This window comes from Solanum stenotomum, chromosome 12, assembly GCF_019186545.1.
Source record: "Solanum stenotomum isolate F172 chromosome 12, ASM1918654v1, whole genome shotgun sequence".
Taxonomy (NCBI): domain Eukaryota; kingdom Viridiplantae; phylum Streptophyta; class Magnoliopsida; order Solanales; family Solanaceae; genus Solanum; species Solanum stenotomum.
In genome coordinates, this window is record NC_064293.1 from 44,565,082 (window position 1) to 44,591,463 (window position 26,382).

Here is a 26,382-nt window from a genome sequence, read left to right on the forward strand (position 1 = left end):
ATTAAGTAGTTAGAGGGAATTATATGGATTTTGATTTTAAAATACATAATTTTAGGGGTTATGATAGGATATTCCATCTAAAAGAGATTTATTAACTATGTAACTCATACTCCAATATAATATTCAAAATATAGAAACATAAATTGGGTTCTTTATGTCTTGGCATTTGCGTAACACCAACACATAGTTATAACTTGTCTTCTATTCGTTAATACAGAACGAGATGTGATCACAAGCTATAAAAGAAAAAAAAGAAATGACTGCTACTCCCTTCCTTCACTTTTACTCATCCTTATTGAATTTTGCTCGTCTCTAAAAAAAAAAAATTAATATCAAGAAAAACATGAAAATAGTGACAAATGGTATCAAACACACTGCACACGTGCTAACAACCAACTTGACTGATTTGTAATTTTGTAAGTATTAACAAAGCAAAGTGCATCTAGCAAAAAGCCAATAATGTTTACGCTAATAACAGAGAAGTAGTAGATTTGTAATAATACAAAAAAACACAACACTTTTTTCCGAGTTTCGTTTTATTTTTTCTATTTGAACTATCATTAATATTTATTGAAATATACCTCAACTTATATCTTAGTACACATACCACACTTGTTTTTTTTAATTTGAAAATGAGATCTAGAAAATAATCCCACCATGGTAGAATTTAAATATTATTAGGTTAAAAATCAAGGAAGTAATATTTTCGGATAAAAATAAGAAACTGGTTATTGTAAAAATTTATGGGTGTTCAATTTTTTTTTCATCTTCTTCAATTCATCCTCAAGTTCCATCTTATCATTAACAAAATAGAGGAGAAGACTGATAAATGAAGAAAAATGGTTGAAAAGAAGGAGGGGCAGAGCAGAGAGCCTAGGGTTTTAAGGGGTCGTTTGGTAGCTGGTTTGGAAGTGAATTACATTTCTGTCTATTGCACTCTCTAAAGAAGAAAAGAACTTGTGAGTTCTAAGTTATATTCCTATTTAACACAAAATATGTATTGATTTACACTCTGGTAAATTTGGAGCTAGTAAGTATTACTTATGAATTATAATGAATCATTTGCGTCTCAATTTAGTATTCTTAATCTGTATGCTCTATGTAGTAGGCCTAATAGAAGGTAAAGTTACAGGAAATAGTATTTTACTTTCCTACTTTGACCATGGATTTAGATAGTAAGCTGCTGAAATGATCCAATAGAGACTTAACTTTTGCTCTTAACATTTGATTCTATTACTGATTTTCCAGCTTTTGTGTGAGACTACTGAAGTTCTTTGTCTAGCTTTCACAAATTAGCTTAACTACGATTTCTTGTTGAGTTTGGATCGAGTATTCTTTTGGCATATATAGTGCATTATTTCGGGTGCAGTATTTTCGAGGTCAGATAGTTTTATGTCTATCAGTTCCTCTAACTTGATTGTTCATCTTCCTTCTGTTGAATAAATTGGTTGATTTCAAGAAAATGGTGTTAAAAAATATGTTGACCTTTAGACAATATTACATATTCTGTTTTGATTGTTCAATTCATGTTAGAGCAATATTTTGATCTACGCTTCGAACAGCAGTTAAATTCCCCAGTTTTAGAACATGTTATTAAAATGTAAAAGCCTTTTTTACTAGCAATGGTACCATTGCCTAGTACACAAAGACTCGTTCAGAAACTAGTTCAACATTAATTTTCCTGCAGATAGACAACTTATTAGTATCATATTATGATTTGATTTAGCACATGCAGTAGGCTGAGACTAGACAAGAGTTTTTTTCTATCTGTTTGGGCATATTATGAAATATGGATACTTAGATGTATTTGCGGGGATGCTTTCATTCTGTTACAGTCAATAACAGTGTGAAATAACAGAGAAAAGAATAGAAGAAACCTTATTTCATGTGCATAAGTCATCAGTTTTGGGATTTGGAAATATAAGGTTTTGCAACCAAATACAAATCATTCTTCCTCCCTACTGTTGCACCAAAAGTCTCTGTCATGTCAAGGTCACTTGCTTCAATTCCATCAGGGAGTTTCCAGTCGAAATGAAATAGTAATTTGGCAAGTGGAAGTTCAACATTCGCAATTCCAAATAATGTCCCTGGACATATCCTTCTGCCACCTCCAAATGGTATGTACTCTAGATTAGTCCCAATGAAATCCAAGTCTGAATCTTGGAATCTTTCTGGTTCAAAGCATTCAGCATTTTTCCAGTGCTCTGGATGTCTACCTATTGCCCATGCATTGATGATGACTTTGGTTTTGGCAGGTATTTCATAGCCACCAATATCACATTTTTCTATAGTTTCTCTTGGTAGTAGCAACGGTAATGGTGGATGCATTCGTAGTGTCTCTTTGATAACCAATTTCATATAATCCAACTTTTGAATTTCCGATTCTGTAATTTTACTTTTCCCTTTGAAAACCCGTCTCACCTCAGCTTGTGCTTTTTCCATCACTTGTGGATTCTTCATCATTTCTGAAATAGCCCACTCTAAAACTGTGGATGATGTGTCTGTTCCCCCTATGAACATTTCCTGAATGTGTACAGCCATATGACAAACTTTTAGTTCAAATGAATTGAGGTGATGTTAGTCACTCAGCAGTTATTTAGAATTAGGCAAAATGATAAAAAACATTTTCTCTATGCTCTATGATAAGTAGGCAACATATAGATACATCAATATAATAATTTTGACATATCAAGCATTCAATTGTAAAGTAATAGTCCTCATGTATGATTTCCTTGTAGTGAGCAGATATTTTTCTGTGTGATTTGAGTAGAGACAAACATAATATGATGTTCCAAAAAAGGTTTTTTGAAAACTAAAGCACTTCTTGTTTTAGAAAAGGGGATTATAAGGTTGAAAGAGCATACCAAAATGACAGATTTGAGAGTGTTTCTTGATATGGGGATTTCTAAATCACCACTTTCTTGAACCCTAAGTAAAACATCAACCAAATCTTCCTTATACAACATGTCTCTCTTATTTGCCTTGTGCTCTTGTATTATATCCTCAAAGATTTTATCTACATTTTGGTGTACTTTCTCAAGTGCAGACCTCACTCCACTTAATGAGTGGAAAATTTTTAAGGAAGGAAATAAATCTGGTATATCAAAACCTCCTGATAGCTCTGTAATTGTTTTCATAGCTTTAATAAACTCATCTTTGTGTTTGCATTTCTTACCAAAGGCTGCCCTGGCAGTTATGTTATTCGTCATCGAGAATATCATTTCACTAATATCAATAGGAACTTGTGGCTGTATAAATGAAATTGCTTCAATAAGATTCTCAACTTCCTCTTCCCTGATTGACTCAAATGATTGAACGCGCTTTGCACTTAAAAGCTCCAAGACACATACTTTTCTAAGCTGTCTCCAATTAGCACCATAAGGAGAGAATGAAAGGGTGGGGCTGCTGTTGCTTAGAATCTGTACAGAAAGAAGTTGTGGCCTATTAGCAAAGATTAAGTCATGAGTCTTCAGTACCTCTTTTGCCACTTGTGGTGATGATACTATAACAGCAGAAACTTCACCAAGTTGTAGGTGCATCATGGGACCATATTTGTTTGACAAATTCTTGAAAGTATGGTGAGGTAATGAGCTAGATAACTGATGCAAATTCCCAATAAGTGGAAGTTTTCTAGGACCTGGAGGGTGTTTATAATGAATCTTGGATTTTTTCCATAGCTTCAGAGCTATAGCTACAAAGAGAAAGAAGGCAATAATCATAGGAAAATTGGAGTGTTGAATCTCCATTATCATAGTAGAAGATCTGAAATCTAGAGTATCAGCTAGCCCTTTTTGCTGTAGAGTTGGAACTCTGTTTTCTTTATATTCTTTTTTTCTCCATTGAAAAATCTTTTGCTTGGACCTTTTATCTCTTAATTTATCACAAAAATTCCATGTGCACACATCATTTCTTTATCTGCCGTTCACAAAAAGTGTTGACCAGAACTTGTCAAACATATTTTTTTTTTGTCCCTTTTAACAAGAAGTATTGCAAATTATTATTATTTTTTTAATATGTTTCAAAAAGAATGATTTATTTATTTTTTTGGTAACATTTTAATCTCAGTTTTTCACGTGACATGTTTAAGACCACAAGATTAAAGGGCAATTTTGTACATTTGACATAACTTTAATTTAGAATCACAAGATTCAAAAGTCTTATTTATTTACTTAAACTCGTGTCAAGTCAAATCAAGTAATTCTTTATGAAACGGAGAGAATAGTTAACAGTTGTATATATTTTTAATTGGTTAAATGGCTTACAGAAACAAGAATTGAGGAATCTTTTGTAATGATTAATGCAAAAGAGGACCTTTCAAGTTTCAAATGGCATACTATAGTGCGTATTAAAAAGAAAAAAACTCTCCTAATACATGTAATAGTACAGATCTTGAAAATGAATGTCTCTACATAGCCCAGTGCAACTTAATTATTCGATTAACATTGATTTTGTGTCCACCAAGGACGACGCATGATTAGATATATGACCAAAATGGGGTCTCTTTATACCAATAGCATAATCTTGGCTTTTTACGTAACTTAATTCCCATTGAGGGCGTTTGGTTATGGATTAAAGCTTTTCTAAAAACAAAGTGATTTTTAATTCATGTACTTACATATTTTTTAAAGAAATATATCAGGCTCACAACAATTCGTTTAATACTTTCTCTGTCTCTAATTACTTGTAAACTTTTGAATTGACACATCTATTAAGAAAATAATTAATGATACAGTGAATTTATCATTTTATCCCTATTAATTATGAAGTGGATGAAAAATTCTACATTTTTCAAAATAATTAGTCATTTAATTGAGGATATAATAGGTAAAAAAATTTATTCTTTCTTAATTTGTCAAAATGAACAAGTAATTAGAAATAATTATAAAAGAAAAACTGAATAAGTAATTAAGGAGAGAGGGAGTATGAACACATAGCCTTATTTTTCTCATTTATTTGATGTTTTAGGATTGTATATATGACTGGCGGCCAAGGTTATTGAACAAATGCACCAGTCAAACCTAATTACTGAGGACCCGTACACGTGGTGAGTCGTTAGTTACCGGTACAAATTCTTCTAACTCCACCTACCCCCAACGCCACCCCATTCAGCAGGCAGCTGCCATAGCCCGCCTACTGTATCGGAGTTCGGCGTGCATTTGCTTGCTCAAACCTGAACAACCATGGCTGCTTTGTGTGGCAATAGTATTTGGACTCCTCAAGCTCGAAATTGTTTCCAGCGGGGAATAACTAGTTCTAATTCGTTAAAGTTTTTACCTTTTCAAGTTAATCGTTGTAAGAGATTGTGGAGTAGGTCATTGAAGTGCAGGGTTTTGGGGGAAACGGACGATGTGGGTTTTGAAGTGAGTAGTGCCATAAAAGACGATCTATTTGTTGGGTTTTTCAGAGAAGCATGGCCGTATTTTCTTGCACATCGAGGAAGCACGTTTGTTGTTTTAATCTCAGCTGAAATTGTTGATAGCCCTCATTTGGATCATCTTCTCATGGCATGTTCCCATTTTATTGTATTCCTTTCTGTTTTCTTGTTACTTAATTTCATATTAATTAATTGGCAGAGATGTTGTCTGTTGTCTTTAGATAATCTTTTCTGCTAAATTATTGCAGGATATCTCCCTCCTTCATGGTCTGGGAATTAAATTTGTTCTTGTACCAGGAACTCATGTTCAGATTGACCGGCTTCTGACTGAAAGGGGTGAGTGAAATTCTGATATATTCTATTTTTATGATATTTCTTGTTAATGGACAATGGAAATGTTTTGTTCTCTATTTCTGATACTGATAGCAGGTATTTTTTAATATTACCGTTTGAAATAAATATGTAATTCCTCTTAACAGTTTTAGCATCATTTAGATACCTTTTATATCGGAATTTATGATTTCTAAACTGAAGGTTCTCTTTTGTTGGGAATTTCAGTTTTCATTCTCATTGTCTCAGATTGATTTTCTTTTTCTAAAGATTCTTAATAAAGTAGTGTTGATTAGGAAAAGTGGGGTTAATTATGTATGCACTTCTGTTTCTCCTTAAGGCGATGATAAATGCATCATTTATATTTCAGAATAAATAAAAGTTGTAAAGGAACTCTACAGCTTTAATGTTAAACGGCATCTACTTTTATATTTGACTACTATATCTTCTTTTCTTTCATTTCCAAATACTGATGTTATTTATCTTCTTACAAGATTATTCTAAGAAGCAAGCGATTTTGTTACTTCTTTTTAACAGGAAGTGAGGCCAAGTATGTAGGCCGCTACAGAATTACAGACCCTGATTCACTCGAGGCAGCTATGGATACATCTGGAAGAATTCGTCTCATGATAGAGGCGAAGTTGTCACCTGGCCCTTCATTGACTGGTGTCCGCCGACATGGAGATAATAGTCGCTGGCATGATAGTGTTGGTGTTGCCAGTGGTAATTTTCTATCAGCGAAGGTGCAAATTTGTCACCCCCTGCCTGTTCATCTGTTCATTTTTGCTTTCTTTCCAAAATCTACATAAAGTGCCACCTACTCGCTTTACTAGATGTATAATCATTTGGAGGTTTAAGTTTTATCATATATCTTCCATTTTAATGGTGATTTCATTTCAATTTGCTGGCAGAAAAGAGGAGTTGTTGAAGGAATTGATTATGCTTCAACTGGTGAAGTAAAGAAGGTAGATGTTTCTCGAATTCGCGAGAGGCTTGATCAGGATTCCATAGTGCTATTGAGCAATCTTGGTTATTCCAGCTCTGGAGAAGTATTAAACTGCAAGTATGCTATATGACTTTTGATAGGTATTTTTGTTGTGGATTTGCATAAACTGGTGCTGCATCACGTTTACATAATTTGTTACCTGCAAACAATAAATGCAGTCCAGGCAGCTAGATACTAAAGCTTAGTGATATGCTTCCAGCATCGATTTCAATCAAACTCGTATTTGACATATCTGTGCTACTCTCACTTATCTAAAATCACTTTGTTACTGTTTAGCTGTTTGACAAGTACTCAAGGGATTTTGTGAAACGCATTCACTTGTAAGTTTCACACCTTAAAGTTTAATATTAAAATCTCCGAAGATCAACGTACATTTAGATACAATTAAAGAAATCTAGAAAATTCACAAGGAAAGTACATTCTTAACCCTCTGCTCTATGTTTTATTCCTTCTATTTAAGTTAGTAGTCTTTTCCCATCTTTGAATACGTATAGGACAAATAAACTTTCATCTATATGAAGGGTGGCATTGATGGTATTCATTTCATTGAAAGTTAACTTATTTGATGACTTCAACATACTACAAAAATACACTTGATAAGAGAAAAAGAACTTACTACGGTATGCTTGTCTGATGCCGCATCTGGTCAGTAGTCAGCTTGTTGTCGCTTCAACTCATGCATCATTCACTTCTATCCTGTAGAGAGATCAGATGATTCATTAGGCCATTGGGAGATGGTTTTTAGGTTTATATTGAATGTGTAGATGGCAATTGCTAGTTGATCAGGCTAAATAGTTTTCAGTTTAAAATTTAAACTTTGACACGTGCTCTGTTGTTCATGCAACTGTAGCTTCTCTTACCTTTTTTATTTTGCTTTGAGTTGTTAAGACTGATGATATGATCCGCTCAATTGAAGCACATATGAGGTTGCAACAGCTTGTGCCTTGGCTCTAGGAGCAGAAAAACTAATTTGTATCATAGACGGCCCAATTCTTGATGAGTCTAGCCGTCTCATTCGTTTCTTAACTCTTCAAGATGCTGATATGCTGGTCCGCAGACGAGCTGAGCAAAGTGAGACTGCTGCTAATTATGTAAAAGCTGTTAGTCAGGAGGACTTCAATCGTTTAGGTTACCATGGTTCCAATGGATCGCTCCCTTCCCAAAATGGCGATGTTTATAGCCAAAGATACAATCCCACATTTCAGAATGGCATTGGTTTTGACAATGGAAATGGGCTTTGGTCTAGTGAACAAGGTTTTGCAATTGGAGGACAAGAGAAACTAAGCCGATCAAATGGTTACCTCTCAGAATTAGCTGCTGCTGCTTTTGTTTGCCGAGTAAGTTCCTGATAACACTAATCAAATTATTTTTTTACCATGCTTGGTCTTCGTAATGCTAACCTGTTATTGATGAATCTAGAAGATACAAAAGAACTTTACAGATTATCTTGTAAACTCGCATCTCTTTGTTGTTAATTTTGTTTTCTTTTTTTTGGTTTTCCACCCGGTGTCCGGAGCCCACATTGTAGCACCGACTAAATTTGGATCGCGCATTGCAGGGCCCATTCAAGGGTGTCGCTCCCAACGAGATTTTCTCCATACCCAGGGTCGAACCCGAGACCTCTGGTTAAGGCTGATATGTGTGTTTCATGGATAGACAACTCGTTATTTTTACGCTAGTGACTGACTTTGTGCAGAATATTTTAAATATCCACTCTCCTAGTGGTCTTCCATCTTAATTGCTTTAAATGTGGAATTTTTCATTATTAAGAATAATGTCACCTCACTTGTTAGCGTGATATCTTTTTCTTGTCAAAACTCATTCAAATAATATATTTCTATTTCCATCAGGGAGGTGTTCAAAGAGTGCACCTGCTGGATGGCACTATTGGTGGAGTTTTACTAAAGGAATTGTTCCAAAGAGATGGAGTTGGGACAATGGTTGCTAGGTATGAACATTCTGAAGAATATTAGTTGTGATTACTGTTTCAAGATCTGTTAATTCAATTGCCAAATTTGGATCATTAGTCCTGGACTTGTCAGACTAATCCTCCTTTGCTTTTATGCTTAAAATACGAGGGTTGGAAGCATAACGTGCATGTAGAAAACCATGTTATTACTTGGTCCAATTTCTCTGTCAAAAAGTGCTTAAAGTATTAAGAGTTGGAAGCTTATCGGGAATATATAACTATTGTGCTATTGTTCAATCTGATTTGGACACTTATACTTCATACTTATCAGGAATTTCTATACAACTCAAAGATCTGGTCATCATCAATAAATTGGTTCAGAAGTTAATGAAATGTTTAACCAGTTCTCTTGTCTTTCCAAAAGAAACTTTATCCTCCTCTTACCTTTGATCAGCAGTATCTTAAAAACTGCACGACCAGTGAGAACCAGGATGTTATGACATTGAAAATCAATACCTTCCAAAAGTTTCCAGGATGTTATCTTAGTTTATGCTTATGTTAATCCCATCAGCTAACACGTGCATGAATCTGTGGTTCAGCGATCTTTATGAAGGAGCACGGATGGCCAGGGTGTCAGATGTTCCTGGAATAAAGCAGTTGTTACAACCGCTAGAAGAGTCTGGAACATTGATCAGAAGGACTGAGGAAGAGGTTACACCTAATGCTTGTCATTATTCAGATTTATCTAGCCAGCTTCTGTTTTATCTTTGTTGGCTTATGTTTTTTAACCATAATCTTTCATTGTTTAACTTGTTCTAGCTGGTGAAAGCACTGCACTCATTCATTATTGTGGAGAGAGAGGGCCATATTATAGCATGTGCAGCTCTCTTTCCTTACTTCAAAGAAAAATGTGGGGAGGTTGCTGCTATTGCTGTTTCTCCTGATTGTCGTGGCCAAGGACAGGGAGACAAGTTACTCGGTATGGTGACTCTTCTCTCATAATAGAACCATTTATTCTTCCACATTGAAGACATATGAGCACTTTCGACGATATTTTAGTTATCCTATTTAATCCATATTGGAATCGCAAACACATTAGCAAGAGAGTACTAGTGTATGTGCGTCCCAAAGACCACTGCCTGGTCCATTATGGAATGAACTTATAACCATGGAATCTAACTCGATTATCAGATTATGAGCCTTTTTTGGCAAGCTTTTAGAAGTTGCTTATTTTGAGAAACACTTTTGTCAAAATAGCTTTTCAGAGAATTATTTTTGGAGAGAAACAATTTGTGTTTGGCTAATTCATTTGAGAAGTGCTTCATATCGTATTCGATAAATAGATCTTTGGACAATCTTTTTTGATAGTGATTTTGAGCATCCGTATTTACCAATAACTTTGTATTCCAAAATTTTGCAGATTATATTGAAAAGAAAGCATCTTCCCTTGGATTGCAAATGCTCTTCCTACTAACAACTCGCACAGCTGATTGGTACTCTCCTCTCACATTTCTACCTTTTATTCCCATGGCATTCAGTAGTTTACTGATAGTATCATACATTCTACTTTCAATGAGCAAGTGAACATAGTTTGTCCAAGTGGAGGTTTGGACACTTGACTAATTGGCAATTGCCCAATGACAGCTTAGAGTAAAGTTAATAAAACAAACTTGTGATATTTAAGCTGAATTTGAGTATGTTTGACGTTTTAACAAGAAGAAAAATAGATTGGAAGATCATCATGGGTGTTTTAAATAAGACAGACACTTGCCTAAAAGAACAAAAAAATGTTTCTATTGATTTTGATTTACTACACGTAATTATTTGGATTCACTCTACTGTTAATTATTTAGGGTGCATGGGCACTTTAAACAGCGCAACATATGTGTTAGGCAACTACTTGAGACTTTTGTTACATTTACAGCATATCTCCTATATTCCTCGTTCTTTTTTGCTCAGAAGTAAAAAAAGTATAGTTTTGGCTCTTCTTCATAGATTCTTGTTGAGTCTCCATAAAGTGTGCTCAAAAGTCACATCTCTTATAGACATTAGTTGTCTGTTATTCATTATCCGAGAAGACAAGTTGTATGTTTCTAAGATGGAAAAGAAATCAAACTACACGGTGCTCATTGTTTAAATTAGAGGATAGCGATAATGTTGTTAAATCCAGTCCGCTAAAGAAAAGAAAAACATGAACACTCGATTGATGCAAAAAGCTAACACCGGTCAGACCAAGAGGAGAAGAAGAGAGCTGGCTGTAACTTGATTGGCTTTGAATGCTTAGATCAGCGAGCTTATTGGTTATGATATATTGATAGTTCATATATTATGCAGTTTTATATTTGAGAGATCAATCCCAGCCTGCTACTCCATAAAGTTTGAATTTTTTAATTCTGTCTTACCTCTTGCATCAATTAATTTATGGATCAAAGTTCTTCATTTTATTAATTCATATCTTTAGATACAAGGTTTGTAGTTGCAAGACTTAGATAATGAGTATGTCTTCAATAAATGAACGTTGGATGAATCATATTCATCTTCCTCAACGTTACTACAAGTAGAAAACCACCTTCTTAATTCTTTAAGCTAGTCCAATATTTTATTGATGCCTAGATTATTTGTCACAGGTTTGTGAGGCGTGGCTTTTCCGAATGTTCCATTGATCATATACCAGAGGAAAGAAGGAAAAAGATCAATCTTGCCCGTAGATCAAAGTATTACATGAAGAAGCTGCTACCCGATAAAAGTGGTATACGTATCGATTGCACCTTCGCATAGGAATCAAAGGTTTTTCATCTGTCTGTGTACAAGCTCATATTTAGTGAAGTAGAAATTGTTCTTGACAAGTCAAGTCATTATATAGTGGGGAGATTGATCTTTGTTGTTACTGCCTGCTATTTTCTTTTGCGCCAGGTTTGGAAGAGAAATTTGATTACGATGGATGCTTAAATCTACGTCAATTAACGGATCTTTTCTTTTGTGGGTTCTTGGTCTAAATGTTTTGAAAAACATGCTTTAAAATAATGAGGAGAAATTCTTGATAGAAGTTTCATAAATATTATTCTAAATTCATTGGCTTCTCCTTACCCACTCTACACCCTCCCACCCTCTATCATACAACCCCACTACCCATACATGTTCCATCTAATAGTGTTTTGTTAGATTACATGTGAATGCAATGAGAATAATATCTCCTTTTTTTGTTACGTATCAAGCACTAGAAAATAAAAAAGAGATTCACTAATTTTTCAAGAAAACATTTTAATTTATACCAAACAAAACATTTTTCTTCATACTGATAGTGTGCTTGGGATCTTGGTTAAAGCTCTAAATTTTGGGTCGTAATTAACAAGTTTCGAGGGCTTTCTTCAATTCTTCAGGCACTTAACTTTTCCCCTATTTTATTCACAAGATTCCACTTGTATGCTTCGATAATTGAAAAAGTAAAATCAGTTTGGATGGCTAGATATACACAAACTTAGGAACGTAGTTTCAACAATTTCTATATTTTTGGAAAATAAAAAATAAGCACACTACTCTTCTTTTTTTTTCTCTTTTTGATTTTGTCATTCACCACTCAAGCCTTTTAATCGATATGAGAAGGGAAACTAGAACTAGTTTGAATTCGTGTCTCTATCTAGAGCGTCATATGATTAGTACACCAGAAAAAGTGTGGTTTCCTCGTACTTGAACAAGAAACAAACTCAACCAACAATCACACAGTTCGTAAGAAATTTGTATTGGACACTCCACTGCACACTAATTTCTTTTGGAGAAAAAACAAGGCTACAAGTATTTTGACACACCATAATGTCCTACTAACCTCCAATAACCACTACAAAGTAGGATCAGGTATAACACCCGGAAATTGCTTCATAAAGGTTTTAAGACATTACATGTACTTGTGGATTTTTCATAAGTTTGATTTATTAAATCCTTCATGAAGGAAATCTGCCCAACTTTAGAGAAGGTGAAGAAAAAGAAAAAAAAAATGCAAGGCATTGGGGTAGAACATCCACAAGCACCTCAAGTACTTGAATTGAAGTAGAAAATAAATTATTCTGCTGTCTTGGGAGGTCCCTTCCACTTGAAGTTGTCCGCATATGACTTGATCTGCAAAAAACACGGCAGTTTATAAAGAAAGTTCAACGCAGATAACTAAAGGCCCTTTGTGTTAGGTTTTTGTTGTTTGTGTGTTAAACGAAAATATACTATCCTTTGAGCCAGTCAATAATTATGTTTTTAAGAAAAACTTTGAAGTGCTTGTAGTTTAAAAGTTTTGATCAGTTCCTATGTGACAGCATTACAGCAAACTAGAAAGTTTGTTGCCTTGGTATATCTGCAGATGTGAGAGAAATTTGGAATTGTGCGTGACCGAAAGGTCCTACTTCAAAAATCAGGAAAACAATCTAGGCTTTTAAACCGGTAAAGATGGCACCAAAAAAATCATAAGGTTATTGTATCTCCCTATACATGTGTCTACAGACAACTACTTCAATTTCCTAAGCAAACAAGGGAACAAGAGTTTTCACAATCCCAAGAGGAAATAAACCAGCCAAGATGTCTAAATCAGATTTTGTAGTATAGACTAACCTTTAACAATGGTGTGTGTCGTTTCTTAACCTGCAGATCCAAAAAAAAACAAGGGTGTACCACATAAGCATTTTCTTGAAACCAAACACAAAAGGTTATTCTGTTTATTTCTTAATATAAACCAAAAATGTTTAGATTAAAGCTTGATGCTCCCACTTAGTGGTATTTCATTGGGAATGTTGTTGTTACTGTTGTAAAGCTTGATGCTGATAGCTAATGCAAGGCTCTGCGATAAAGCGAAAGGAAACTGCAAAATCTTGAATTTACATCTGGGTTTTTGGTTTTCTTGTTCGTGATATGAAACTTTACCTGTTTTTTGTCGATCTGTTAGAAATACTGAGATTTGTCTCAACTTATCAATATTCTAATACAGTAATACCAAATTGAAGTCCGACTTGAATATGTGAGGCATTAAATGATTATTTCACAGCACATAACTTGTCAGATTGAAAGGATGTTGGGCTTGCATAGAGGATTAAAAGGCTAATACCAAATTGAAGTCAGACTTGAATATGTGAGGCATTAAATGATTATTTCACAGCACATAACTTGTCAGATTGAAAGGACGTTGGGCTTGCATAGAGGATTAAAAGGCTTGAATGGTCAGAGTTTTTAGAGGTGCCAAAACCTAAAATTACATACTAATTCATGCCTTTTCCTAACACGGAGTATTTCAAGAACTTGTTCATAATTGGGTGGAAAGGAGTCAAAGAACTTTTAGGTGTCAAAACCGAAAATCCTAGACTAATTCAAATCTTCCCAGATATGGGGTATTTCAAGACCTTTGATTATAATCATACAACAGGGAAGGGGGCAATCTCCGCTCAACCCCCACCCTTCATGGCCCATGCTTCTAGTATAAGTTTCTTCTGTTAATTCCAGAATACTTGTGAGAAGTTGGAACCAACAAAGGTCATTAAGCTACCAAAAAACACAATAGAAGTGTAAGAAACTCAATGATGTACCGTATATTCCCAGCCATGCTTTTCAGCAAATGCTTTTGCAGCTTCTTCACTCTCAAAACTAAGTGCTGAATCACCAACATTGGCATATGGATCCCCTGTGGATGTCCACCCCATCAATGGATTCTCCCATCTACATAAAGAAGAAAGAAACATTTATCACCCTTATCATAAAACTTGGCAATATCTATAAGCTAAAGAAATTAGTTTTAGAACAATAACTTGCAACTAGCAGAGTAAATCAAGACGAGCACATACAATTGATTAAGAAAAAGACAGGAATCTGAATGGCAGAATCCTATAAACAGGTAAAAGGAAATGGATTTTCGAACTTAAAAGAAGGAAATACTACAACTCTAGTGATGCTATGTCGCCAAACAATCCACCTTAAAAACAAACTTTTATTCCTCAAATCTTAAAGATACAGGGAGTTGCAATCGGAAATTAGAACAAAATAGCTAATTTCATAAGTGGTCATCCAACTTCCAATTTATTGCACCAAAGTGATATAACTAACTGTTAAAACATGAAAACTCCATTCGGCTTATATAGGATATACTGTAGAAAATTAAAAAAGGCAAGAGATGCTCAAATAAGTCTGGAAACATAAGTAGGTTGTCATTTCAGCAACTAAAAAACGTAATATCCACGTGACACCACTTACAAGAATATAAATCCATTTCCAAACCTAAAAAAATGATGTGTCACACAGTAAAGACGTCGGGTATTAGGTTGGATCGGAAAAATATTGTTGTTCATTTAAGTGGCGCCACGTAGATATTATCTAAGGTGAGTTGCTGATGTGGCTATACTTGTATGGAAATTTTATACATTTTAGGAACTTAATTGTGTTTTCTATGACCAGATTTTAGCATTATTATTGTTTTTTATTTAATGTGATATTTGGGCCTAGTTAGTGTCATTTTCCATTACAAAAATTATTTTTATAGCTTTGGTGCACTAAATTTTTAGTTGGATGACCATCCATGAAATTACCCAGGATAAAATAGTTTGATCTGCATAGAGGAGAGTATAAAGCTTTTACCATGGACATAAATTATGAGTGCTTCTCTCTCAGTATCTTCAGATATGAATATACACTTTTTTCATCACAATCAGCACAAATTTTTCTACTTAAGTAACCTCGAAGAAACGCAGTCTGGCTAAGCTGAATTCAATGAATGGCGTTCTTTCACTATTGAAGTTTAAAGTTAGTCAAGAACTGATCTTTACAGCATAGTAAGAACTCTGGACTCCTATTAGTAATTTCTTTTTGTGAACCCCGAGAGTTTTGGCTATGTCAAAACCAACACGCCTTCCTAATTACCTCCCTCCACGACCAAAAAACCCCGTAATCAGAGGCACCAACATTGTATTAAATGATACTCCCTCAGTCCCATTTTATGGGGCACCCTTTCCTTTTTAGTCCGCCCCAAAAAGAATGTCACCTTACTATAATTGGAAACAATTTAATTTTAAAATTCCCTTTTTATCTTAATGAAATGATTTACAGCCACACAAATATTCAAGGATTGTTTTAGACCACCAGTTTCAAAAGTCTTCCCTTTTTTCTTAAGCACCGTGCCAAGTCAAACGGTGCCACATAAAATGGTACAAAGGGAGTAGATAAAAAGGAGGACAATCACGTCCACATCTCTATAATTATATGAACCACTAAAGGAAAATAAGTTCACAATCTCTTTAACCTTCACGACTAAGCACTGTAATCAATCACCAAACTACCTGTTGTGGTCCAAATTTCATAGTTAACATTGCATTTTGTGAATAGACACCTAGGCACAATGAAACTTATAGTCTGTACTTATCAAAACTTTCTTTCAGGTTTTCTCTCTGTTTCTTCTTGTTTACTTCAGGACGGAAGGATAGGGTAGATACAACAACAACAACAACAACATACCCAGTGAAATCCCACTAGGTGGGGTCTGGGGAGGGTAGAGTGTACGCAGACCTTACCACTACCTCGTGGAGGTAGAGAGGCTGTTTCCGGAAGACCCTCGGCTCAAGTACATCAAATCCAAGTACAAGACAAGAAATATATAAAACATAACATCCAATAAGAAAAATAGTGTATAATCATCAAAGGAGACAATAACAACAAGAAAATAGTGCGATAAGTGAACGCAGTAAACACATTAGGCTAAGGGTAACACAGACAAGAACTACAAGCGCAATGCTAAGACTACTACAAACGCTAACAACCCATACCCTCGCAAGGAAAGACAACACGCTAACCCAACTAACCTTCAACCTTAATACGCGACCTCCACTCCTTCCTATCTAGAGTCATGTCCTCGGTAATGTGAAGCTGAGCCAAGTCCTGTCTAATCACCTCTCCCCAATACTTCTTAGGCCTACCTCTACCCCTCCGCGTACCCTCTACAACCAGCCCCTCGCACCTCCTCACTGGGGCGTCTGCGCTCCGTCTCTTCACATGCCCAAACCATCTCAGTCTCGCTTCCCTCAGCTTGTCCACCACAGAGGCCACTCCCACCTTCTCCCGGATAACCTCATTCCTAATCTTATCGCTCCTAGTGTGCCCACACATCCATCTCAGCATCCTCATCTCCGCAACATGCATTTTTTGAACATGTGAGTTCTTGACTGGCCAACACTCCGCTCCATACAACAAGGCCGGTCTAACTACCACTCTGTAGAACTTACCTTTGAGTTTAGGTGGAATTTTCTTATCACACAAGACTCCAGAGGCGAGCCTCCATTTCATCCAAGCAACCCCAATGCGATGTGTGACATCATCGTCGATGTCACCACTTCCTTGGATTACAGACCCAAGATACTTAAAACTTTCTTTCTTAGGAATGATCTGTGTGTCAAGTCTCACTTCCACATCTACCTCATCCAACGCATCACTGAATTTGCACCCCAAATATTCTGTTTTGGTCCTACTCAACCTGAACCCTTTGGACTCCAGCGTTTGTCTCCACACCTCCAACCTCGCATTAACTCTGTCTCGCGTCTCATCAATCAGTACTATGTCATCCGCAAATAACATACACCATGGGACCTTCTCCTGAATGGACCACGTCAACTCATCCATCACCAAAGCAAATAGAAAAGGGCTAAGGACTGATCCCTGGTGCAATCCCATCTCAACTGGGAAATGTTCCGAGTCTCCTCCAACTGTTCTAACCCGAGTCTTGGCTCCACCGTACATGTCCTTTATCGCCCTAATATAAATCATCGGGACACCTTTAGCCTCCAAGCACCTCCAGAGGACATTCCTCGGTACTTTGTCATAGGCCTTTTCAAGGTCAATGAACACCATATGTAGATGAGTTTGTATATTGTAATTACTGTACAAAGTCCTGCAGGATTTTGTGCTGGCTAAAAATAGACTACTATTGGTGAACCATGCTAACTTATTAATACTGAAAAGAAAAGGAAGATATCCAGAATCATACTTCTGGGTAGACATGAAATTGATTTTCCATCTGCCAACTTTTCCAGAGCCCTGTTGACTAGCAGTCCGAGCAGGTGAGAAAATCACAACCTGGTGAGCAAACATGATTAACTACCAAAAAAGGGGCATGTGCATAAGATCTAATCCACTAACTGAGAGCAATTTTCCATGTGAAGAGGCAGAAAATATATGTACTAAAAGAAAGATTAGGATCATTTGGCACCTTTAAACACTACAAGAAATTTGAGAATATAAGAGTCCAATATAAGAAATTGAACAAGCAAATACATTTGTATATTACCAAAATTGAAAGAGAGGGCAAACCATGCACATGAAAGGAAAAATATGGGATAAATAAAAAAATAGACAGGAACATAGAGAGAAAGAAAGTGTGAATTAGCATCGAGAGGACACCATCCCATGAACTATACTACGTACTCCATTTCTTGAATAATTCTTTTTTTTAATGACAGAAATTACTAATTCTAAATAATTCACTTTTCACATCAGTAGTTCCAAATCAAACACCAAAAGTTAAGTCTAGACTACAGGCCAACCAATTTTAAAGAGTTCTTTGTTGGCTGCAACAACTTGAAGTTTAAAACTCTACCCATCTCATAATCAAGTTCAAGGCAATCAAAAGCAATCTGTAAAACTATTTAACTAAATTTGTGCAGAAACAGATGAAAAACCTCCGTGGGGAAAAAGTTTGCATTAACCCAAGATGAGGTCTGATATTAAGGCTTAGTCAATTCAAGCTCTAGAAGGTCCAAGTTCAACTTAATACTTGCCAAGCAAAAACTACTCCCTACCATGAAAACTTAGAACTTTTTATTTGTCAAAAGTGTCTAAGAAGCTATGGGCTCTTCTACATCATTGAATAGGAGAGGAGCGAGGAAGACAAAAGGAGGACGAAAAAAGAATAGTCTTTGGATTAGAGTCTACATAAATTCTCAAAGGCAAAAATGAAAAGCAATCAATCAACTACATCAATCCCAAATCAATTGATTCCAACTATATGAATCCTCCATATCCATTCCCCAAATCATTTGCTAACCCTAAATAGCGGAATCCATGGATCTGCTATAGAAGCCCTAATAAATTGGTAACGTACAATGAAGTTTTTCATACACCTAAATGACCTGAGAAAAGAACAGATATTAGCTAAGAGGCATAAAGAAAGGAAATTATACCCTTCTACGAAGATGTTCATCTGGAATACCAGAGACCATACCGATCTCTCCGGGTTTGATTTCGACCAACGCTTCTGACGCAAATTGTCTCCATATCGGCGTCAGAGAGGATCTCCAGGCGGCTTGAGAGGAATGCGTCGCTATTCGTCGGAGAGAGCTAGCCATTTCCCTGAGATGATAGAATCCGGCTGAAGTGATGAAGCCAGAAAAATTACTTTGCCCTTTGTATTTTTATTTTCACGGTGATGTGGCGTTTGCCTCGTATAAATTCACGCATATAATACTCTGCTCACATACGAGTATTCTGTACTAGGATGTATTTAGGCGAATAATTACATAAAATTTATACTCCCCGTGTAAGATACAAAAAAAAATCAAAATATTTAATTTTGATCCTGATTTCGAGTATAGATTTAATTTAAAATAATTTTTTGGAAGGGGAAATCAAAATCAACAGAATATGTATATGAACTAATTATTGAGATAAAAACTTCATTTAATTTGCTCACTTATTTGAATAATACAATTACATTTTAAATAATTGTAATCTTTTATTTATGACCATCATAAAAATATTACATTATTTATGGCTTAAGTCATCAGTGGCCCCTTAAAGTTGTCCGCATAATTCACTTAGACACCTCAATTTTAAGGGGCGGTTGATAAGGCACAATAATTATTTATTCACACTACCCTTTGTTGTCTATAAATAAAGGAAATTCTTCTCATTTTAAAACAACGAAAATTCTGAACCTCCTCTTCTTCTTCTTCACAATTAAATATTTGTGTACTTTGCTCATGTTAAATGGCCCACTGACACCATTGATTATGTTACAGATCTTGGTATGTATTTTTACAGTCATTAATTTATGCTTATGTTATTAAGGATAAATGATAAGATGTAATAATTTTCATTTTCCTTTACATTATTAATGTTTGTTACTACGTAATCTTGTATGTAAGATAATATAGTGTTTTAGTTTTAATGACTGATAGGTTTTAAGTATAATTTATAAATTCCGTAATATTAAATTCCCCGCGAAGCGCGGGTAGTTTTACTAGTGAAGAACATAAATAAAAATGAAGAAAATTTTTATGTTGTACTTTTAATGACAAGTTTCTTCATTTCCACTTTTTCATTTTAAAAATAAACGTCATATCTTTTATTTTTTTAAAAAACAATGGATGAACATCAAATAAATTTTAGAGTTTCTGTACATTATTGTGTGAAAAATAATTGACAAAAGTTTGTTGATCTTCTTTTTAAAACAATAAACTAAATAACACCACTTTTTTTTTTTCCATATCTAACCTATTTGGACTACCTCAAATACCAGCTTTCTAATTTTTCATTCAACTAAATAAGAGTAAAAAAAAGAAACTCATGTTCATTGCTAATTAATAACACTATAAAAAAATGTTGAAACTCGATATACTTCGTTGGGTTGTCACTGATTTTCTTAAGAAAGAAAGTCGACGCACTTTCGGCAGTTATTTTTCACGCAAAAATACAGGGAAACTTTCAAAAAGAAATTGTTACTTAAAAAAAATAAATCAATGATCATCCGTCAATTTGAATATTTTACAATAACTAACGGATGAAAGACGATTTTTAAAATGCAAAATTGCAGTTGAAGAGCATATATAGAAATAAAGAAATCATAAAATTAGTATTTTGTATTTAAATGGTATATAAAAAAATAGAGTTGAAGGGTTAATCTTTTATTATTTAAAAAAAATATATTTTTTTGTCTTTCACTCCCTTAGAGAAAGTGTGATGCACATACTCTGCCACATCACATAGAAGTGCCAAAATGAAACATAAAAATTGGAGTTAAAAGGGTTAAAATGGAACAAGGTTGAGTTGGAATGTCAGAATGAAATTTAGGGACACGATTATGGATCTGCATATGTGTTTGACCTTTATTTTTAGTAGCACTTTTTATAAATGACTTTTCAAAAAGATACTTTTGAAAAAGAAATTTTATTTGATTAATTCATTTGAAAAGTATTTTTGTTAAGAAAATTGTGTTTGATTAATCTTTTAAAAAAGTGTTTTTGAGAATCAAATTACAAAATAAAAAAAAAATTATCAATGCATTTTTAATATTAAAATTGTTTTATAGTGAGTAATTATTTTAAATGTCTATTATAATTTTGTAATTAAATTTATTTTTATTAAATTAAAATATACATATTCAAATTTTCAATACTGATAGATAATAAAAAAGATAAATTATCATTAATAAAATATTAACATAAATATTTAAATATAATTAAAATATCAACGCAAAATAAATTTTAAACCAAAAAATAAATCATTGCATACAAATATTTTGGTCTGATAGTGTGTGTGCTTTTTTAAAAAAAGAATCAAAATTTTCTAGCTTTTAGAAAAAACGGCTGCTTCTAGAGCACCTTGTTTTTTTCAAAGAAAATGGCAGGCTCTTAATAAGAGGGTGCATTTGGCGGCAACAAAATGAACCAATTTGGGGAGGTCTCAATTCTCATCACAAATTAATTTTGGGTTCTAGGGTTTCAAATTCGATCATTCACCATTGTCGACGAAACACGATGGGCTAACTTCTGTTGAGAAGCGATTTATTTGTTCTTCCTGGTACGACTCCTTTCATTCTTTACCCATATCATTTTATGTAAATAAATATCACTGTACTAGTATCTAGGCTTCTGCTACTTTTAAGTTTGAGTTAACTTCTTAGTTGACAGATTTGTGATCAATTCAGTCTTAGGGCATTCCATAGAGAAGAAAAATAGAATGGGTCAGTTAGATGTCACTGAAAAACTTAAAAAGAGCTCGAATTTTAGAGTAGTTGATTTGTAAAACGGAGATGCGAATCTAGTATTTCGAGAACATAGCGCACCACTAAAAAAAATGAATTAAGTGGTAATTGATGGATTCCTAGTACTCTAGGTAAATAACTCAACATTCAATCAAGTGAACCATTTAGGCTTCCCGTAGCATGGGTGTCATACGATAATATTATACCAATTTTAAAAATATATAAACATACCACGGGTTCACGGCCCCCGTTTTAAGGCTATAAATTTGCCACTGGTCAAACCAATATAGATAGATAAATGATAAATGCACAGAGTAGGTACATGAGTAGTTTAGTATATAGGTCTCTCATTCTTGTAGTGAACTTTGAAAGGTTTAATATGTGCTATTTTTCAGAGCAGGAATCAAGGAGTGTCAGACTTTCGGCTAAGATCAAAAGTTATTAATATGTGCTCTTTTCTCAGCGCAGGTACAGTAGTTGTTTAGCATATAGGTCTCTCATTCTTGCAATGAACTTGGAAAGGAAATGTAGTGTGACAACCATGGGCGATCAAAACCAATCCCCTGGCAGTTCTGGTGGTGATGGACATTCTAAAGGCCAGATTCTTGAAAACCTACCTCAGGAAAAACTGAATATTGAGACAGAATGTGAAGAAACTGGCATTGATTGGATCAGCGAGCTACCTGACGCTCTTATTGTACAAATTCTTTCTCAAATGCCCATACAAGATGCCTTCAAAACATCTATTCTCTCTAAACGTTGGCAATACCCCTGGACTTCTATAGACAACCTTATTTTTGACAACAGGAATACCAATTGGTCCGATAGAGAGAATGTGATTAATAAGTTCATTTCCTTCACAGACAATGTACTACCTCTCCTTTGCTGCACTAAAATTAAAAAGTTCTGTCTATATTTCCGATTTTGCCTTGTTGCTTCTTATAGTTCCAAAATTGACAAGTGGCTTGAAATTGCTTTAAAGAAAAAAGTGGAGGATCTTGACCTGGAAATATGGTATTATGATCAAAACCCCTATGTCTTGCCACAAGTTCTCTGCAACAACTCATCCATTGTAAAATTTAATTGCGAGTTTTGCAGCATACCAGAAGAATGTGTACTAAATTGGACATCCCTGAAGAGTTTGACACTAACCTATTTGTTTCTTCGGGACGAACATGTTGAACAAATAGTAACAAATTGTCCTCAGTTGGAATCGTTGAAGCTATGTGAGTTTTGTGGTTTTCATCGCTTACATATAACTTCTCCAAAATGTAGAAGTCTGCAATTGATTGATCATGCCCATCCTGATGGAGATTGGGGTCCATTTGGAGGTGATTGTTCCTTCGAAATAGTTGCCCCATATATTCAACATTTAAAGATTTCGGGGCATTTTGATAACGTGGAAATTAGACTTGGGGACCTTTCATCTTTAGTCCACGCTGATCTTACTTTCTCTGTTGATGTTGTATTTGACAAAACCGTGGAACTTCTCTTGGCAAGTGTACGTTGTGCTAATGAGCTAATGATCCCATGCTGGTTTATCGAGGTCAGTTTTCAGCCCAAAAAATCTCCAGTCTTTTTTATGCTGAATATGAATATAATACACATACATACGTTGTATCAATGAGAACAATTTACAATATTTTTAAAAACCACATACTAAGAAATGTGCCTGCATTTAAAGTCAAATTATAATTAAGATAGACTGAACAAAGTCAGAATACTAAGGGGGAAAATAAGACTGACACAGTAACAAAAAGAAAAAGGTTCAATCTAGACAGCTCTGAATCTGCAGAAGAACTTAAACAATATAGAGAAAATTGAGAGCATGATGATGCAGGTGTAAACTTGTCTCTGTAAGATGTATTGCTCTACAGTAAAACAGACATAAAAAGGTAAAATTGAAATAGGATAGAAGGTCTACCTAATCTTGGAGCTGGATACCAAGGAAACACTTATCTAGGCTAAAAGGCAAGTAATGGTAATAATCACTACATTAAGTAAAGCATGGAGTGACTAGTTGAAGAGCATTCTTTGAATAAGGAGCTGTTTAGATGAGTCAAATGCACCCAAACAAATCAATAGCCAAATGGCCACTCGTTATTAGGATTGAGTGAGTGAGAAGGAGAAGGGACACTTGCATATATAGGTACTCTTTTGGTGCATAAATGAGTAATCACTCGTCGTTGATGTCAAATCCTCTGTTGTCGTTGGCATAGGCCCCCACACTACTCAAATAAGTCCCTGATTTGCTGTGACTGAAAAGGTGGTTCATATCCTCTATGTGCCTCTCACATTATGAGCACCTACTACAGATGTTGACGCTCTTCTTTGGAGGTTCTCCTGGGTTAAACAAGCTCCTTAAGGCACCAGCCAGGTAAAGCAAAGCTCTTTAAGCATCCTACTTCCAGGGGAGCTTTGCTTTTCCAAATGCATTTCATAAGCCAAAATGTGCTACTGCCAGAAGATCTCCTAGATAGAGAATACTAGTCTTTGATCTTGACGTTACCTACTGTGTTTGCTTTCTACAAAAGAGATTCAGCTCTGGAAGATAAAGAGGGGCAGCTATGCAGCTTATTTAAAAGTGAGGACACCGTTAAATTCACAATCATTTTTGCTGCACCAGAGACCAAAAACACAGTCCTGTTCAGACCACATTTCTGAAATTGTAGCATCTTGTGTTTGTGCAATACTGTAAATATATGGATACTGCATCTTCGGTGGTGTTTGGACTAGCCAAGCATCCTCCCAGAACTTGTCTCCTTCCCATTTCCAACTTGAAGAGGTGATGGCGAAAAAATAATTTTAGTGGACTCTAATATGCCTCCATATACCATAGGGACTGTTGCTGAACCTGTTTAGTTATCCAAGGGATCAGGCATGCATTTTTACCATAATGACACCTCCAAAGTGCCTTCTCTTCTTTACCACATCTTCATAACTACTTCTGCAGTGAGCTGTTGCTCTGCATCTTCAATTTCTCTACTCTTAAGTTCTCCCTGCCTTCAAATTTGTGGCGACTGATTCCCATCTTACCAAGTTGAAGGTTCTGTGTTCTTTCTCTCTTGCATAAGCAATTCCTATGTAGTTTGTTTGTCCAACCTTTTTGTCACTGAAAACATGCAGTGGAGCAAAGAGATAGGGTATATGGGATATTATTCTGAACTTAAAACAGCTTTGGTTGGATGTTATCATCACACAGTAGCTTTGTAACTGAATTCCTTGTTAACTATGTTTGTTTTCTAATATATTATAGAAACTATTGGGAAGTTCTGAGGCTAGAAAAAGATCAAATTAAGACCATAGTTTCAAGCATTCTCTTGTCGGGTGAAGGGGTGTGAAGGTTGAAACTTTAACCCATGAGTTTGGGATGCTTTTAGGCCCTATAAAATTTGATATTGTGATACTTAATGTACTTACCTTCTACTCTGCTTCTCTCTCCCATTTAGATGATTTATGTGTCGGTGTTAGAAAAGAAGAAAGATGTTCCATTGCTGATGCTGAAGTGCAAACAGTTGACGATAAATTCTTGGATTTCAAGAAATGCCATTCTCGGCATAGGTGTTCTCTTAAAGTCAACTCCTTATCTGGAGAATTTGATGATACTTCATGAAGAGGTATGTTTTCAATTGATTCTTGCTTCGAGATACCTTTTATATTCTTTTTCATTCTTTAATTTTTTCCCTTGTGTTTGTTTCATTATCCTTTACATTTTCAGTATCACATTTTGAGGCATAATATAGCCTTGGATGTCAAGCTGTTTTATGTATAGCGCCCTTTATTACTGAAATTGTTGGCCATCAGACCTACATTTTCTAATTTCTAAATATATGCGACCATAGTATTACTGCACTGAAGACTCTTCTTCCTTTTACAATGAGTTATTAGCTTCTTGCTTTTGTTTGGCATAAAATATTACATTCAATCATCTATTGATCTCCTACGACATCAATGGGAAGTCTTCAACATTTTAGTACTTTCCACTAAATTACTATCAGTGGTCTATCTCAATATTATACACCTTCTGACTAAAAAGTATTTTCATCTGTTTGTCTATTGTTTGACTATGTTACTTATATCTCGTTTCAGATTCTTTTGTGTGTTGTTCTGCAATTTCAGTACCATAAAATTCCATTCTAAAATCCAAACATTTACTTAAGTATCTTCTAGCTGTTACACTTACACTTAACCTGATTTGTGGTTCTTTTGTATCCGTAGGGAGATTTCTTTGTCTGGGATGAAGACTTGGAAGACGAAGAGTTTGATTGGTCAGGAGACACTTCCCTCTCCTTGCATGAAAACATATTCAAAGGCTCCTTACAGAATTTGAAGCATGTTGAGGTTACTTCAAACTGTTGTAGTTGTCAACACAAAGCTGACGCAACAGAGCGCCTTTCAGAATTTTTGAAGTCTTTGCTTGAGCATGCAAAAAATCTTGAGAAACTGGTTATAGCGCCATGGCACAATGGATGCGATATCTCTTCAGCCAATATCTCAAAAGTGATTAAGAACTTGCTAGCTTTTCCAGGAGCTTCTAATATTGCAGTTGTTTCCTTAGGATCGGTCTCCGGTGTTGACTTTTCAGGGGAGTAGAAACTTTTATACTGACCTTGTTTGTTCTAATATTTTGTTCAACTACTTTTGGAACTCTTATATTTTTGTATGTCAGTGTAAAAAAATGTTGACCATCAAGTTACTGTGTAACTGAAAGAGGAGATGTAATCTGCTATAATTGATTAAACTACTGTGGTAGTATTCAAAGTTGTTTTGCATTA

At 35.1% G+C, this 26,382-nt stretch overlaps 4 protein-coding genes across 8 annotated transcripts; 2 read left to right on the forward strand and 2 right to left on the reverse strand.

Annotated features, from left to right (window-relative positions):
- Positions 1–114: 114 nt before the first annotated feature.
- Positions 115–3,851, reverse strand: LOC125849181 (desmethyl-deoxy-podophyllotoxin synthase-like). Of its 2 annotated transcripts, XM_049529209.1 has the most exons (3): positions 2,865–3,851; positions 1,878–2,523; positions 115–312 (listed from the first exon to the last, which is right to left on the reverse strand). In XM_049529209.1, the coding sequence occupies exons 1-2, from the start codon at positions 3,750–3,752 to the stop codon at positions 1,900–1,902; spliced, it is 1,512 nt and encodes a 503-aa protein (XP_049385166.1). In that variant the 5' UTR covers positions 3,753–3,851; the 3' UTR covers positions 115–312; positions 1,878–1,899. The 2 variants fall into 2 exon arrangements, with proteins under 2 accessions (XP_049385166.1, XP_049385167.1); XM_049529210.1 differs by lacking the exon at positions 115–312 and having other exon boundaries at positions 1,653–2,523.
- A 1,144-nt stretch (positions 3,852–4,995) lies between these two features.
- LOC125846871 (probable amino-acid acetyltransferase NAGS1, chloroplastic) lies at positions 4,996–11,670 on the forward strand. Its single transcript, XM_049526551.1, has 10 exons — positions 4,996–5,504; positions 5,623–5,710; positions 6,242–6,447; positions 6,616–6,767; positions 7,627–8,047; positions 8,561–8,658; positions 9,219–9,330; positions 9,439–9,598; positions 10,040–10,112; positions 11,247–11,670. Exons 1-10 carry the CDS (start codon positions 5,181–5,183, stop codon positions 11,395–11,397), a joined length of 1,785 nt encoding a protein of 594 aa, XP_049382508.1. The 5' UTR covers positions 4,996–5,180; the 3' UTR covers positions 11,398–11,670.
- Positions 11,671–12,475: 805 nt separating this feature from the next.
- On the reverse strand, positions 12,476–19,102 carry LOC125846872 (NADH dehydrogenase [ubiquinone] iron-sulfur protein 4, mitochondrial). Its single transcript, XM_049526552.1, has 5 exons — positions 18,807–19,102; positions 17,615–17,703; positions 14,178–14,307; positions 13,213–13,242; positions 12,476–12,732 (listed from the first exon to the last, which is right to left on the reverse strand). Exons 1-5 carry the CDS (start codon positions 18,969–18,971, stop codon positions 12,676–12,678), a joined length of 471 nt encoding a protein of 156 aa, XP_049382509.1. The 5' UTR covers positions 18,972–19,102; the 3' UTR covers positions 12,476–12,675.
- A 2,061-nt stretch (positions 19,103–21,163) lies between these two features.
- LOC125848637 (F-box/LRR-repeat protein At5g02910-like) lies at positions 21,164–26,324 on the forward strand. Of its 4 annotated transcripts, none has more exons than XM_049528547.1 (4): positions 21,164–21,423; positions 22,076–23,153; positions 25,057–25,224; positions 25,826–26,324. In XM_049528547.1, exons 2-4 carry the CDS (start codon positions 22,116–22,118, stop codon positions 26,198–26,200), a joined length of 1,581 nt encoding a protein of 526 aa, XP_049384504.1. In that variant the 5' UTR covers positions 21,164–21,423; positions 22,076–22,115; the 3' UTR covers positions 26,201–26,324. The 4 variants fall into 4 exon arrangements, with proteins under 4 accessions (XP_049384504.1, XP_049384502.1, XP_049384501.1 ...); XM_049528545.1 differs by having other exon boundaries at positions 21,228–21,423; positions 22,071–23,153; XM_049528544.1 differs by having other exon boundaries at positions 21,245–21,423; positions 22,003–23,153.
- The last annotated feature ends 58 nt before the right edge of the window (positions 26,325–26,382 follow it).

Excerpts from the sequence above, each read along its gene's own strand:
- LOC125849181 (XM_049529209.1), bottom strand. The coding sequence starts at position 3,752 with ATGATAATGGAGATTCAACACTCCAATTTTCCTATGATTATTGCCTTC. Across the intron at positions 2,524-2,864 it reads CTCTCAAATCTGTCATTTTG|GAAATGTTCATAGGGGGAAC; the intron begins GTATGCTCTTTC and ends GTACACATTCAG.
- LOC125846872 (XM_049526552.1), bottom strand. The coding sequence starts at position 18,971 with ATGGCTAGCTCTCTCCGACGAATAGCGACGCATTCCTCTCAAGCCGCC. Across the intron at positions 14,308-17,614 it reads AATTTCATGTCTACCCAGAA|ATGGGAGAATCCATTGATGG; the intron begins GTATGATTCTGG and ends TTCTTTATGTAG. Across the intron at positions 12,733-13,212 it reads GACACACACCATTGTTAAAG|ATCAAGTCATATGCGGACAA; the intron begins GTTAGTCTATAC and ends TGTTTTTTGCAG.
- LOC125846871 (XM_049526551.1), top strand. The coding sequence starts at position 5,181 with ATGGCTGCTTTGTGTGGCAATAGTATTTGGACTCCTCAAGCTCGAAAT. Across the intron at positions 8,659-9,218 it reads GTTGGGACAATGGTTGCTAG|CGATCTTTATGAAGGAGCAC; the intron begins GTATGAACATTC and ends TCTGTGGTTCAG. Across the intron at positions 10,113-11,246 it reads ACAACTCGCACAGCTGATTG|GTTTGTGAGGCGTGGCTTTT; the intron begins GTACTCTCCTCT and ends TATTTGTCACAG.
- LOC125848637 (XM_049528547.1), top strand. The coding sequence starts at position 22,116 with ATGAACTTGGAAAGGAAATGTAGTGTGACAACCATGGGCGATCAAAAC. Across the intron at positions 23,154-25,056 it reads TCCCATGCTGGTTTATCGAG|ATGATTTATGTGTCGGTGTT; the intron begins GTCAGTTTTCAG and ends TCTCCCATTTAG. Across the intron at positions 25,225-25,825 it reads TGATGATACTTCATGAAGAG|GGAGATTTCTTTGTCTGGGA; the intron begins GTATGTTTTCAA and ends TTGTATCCGTAG.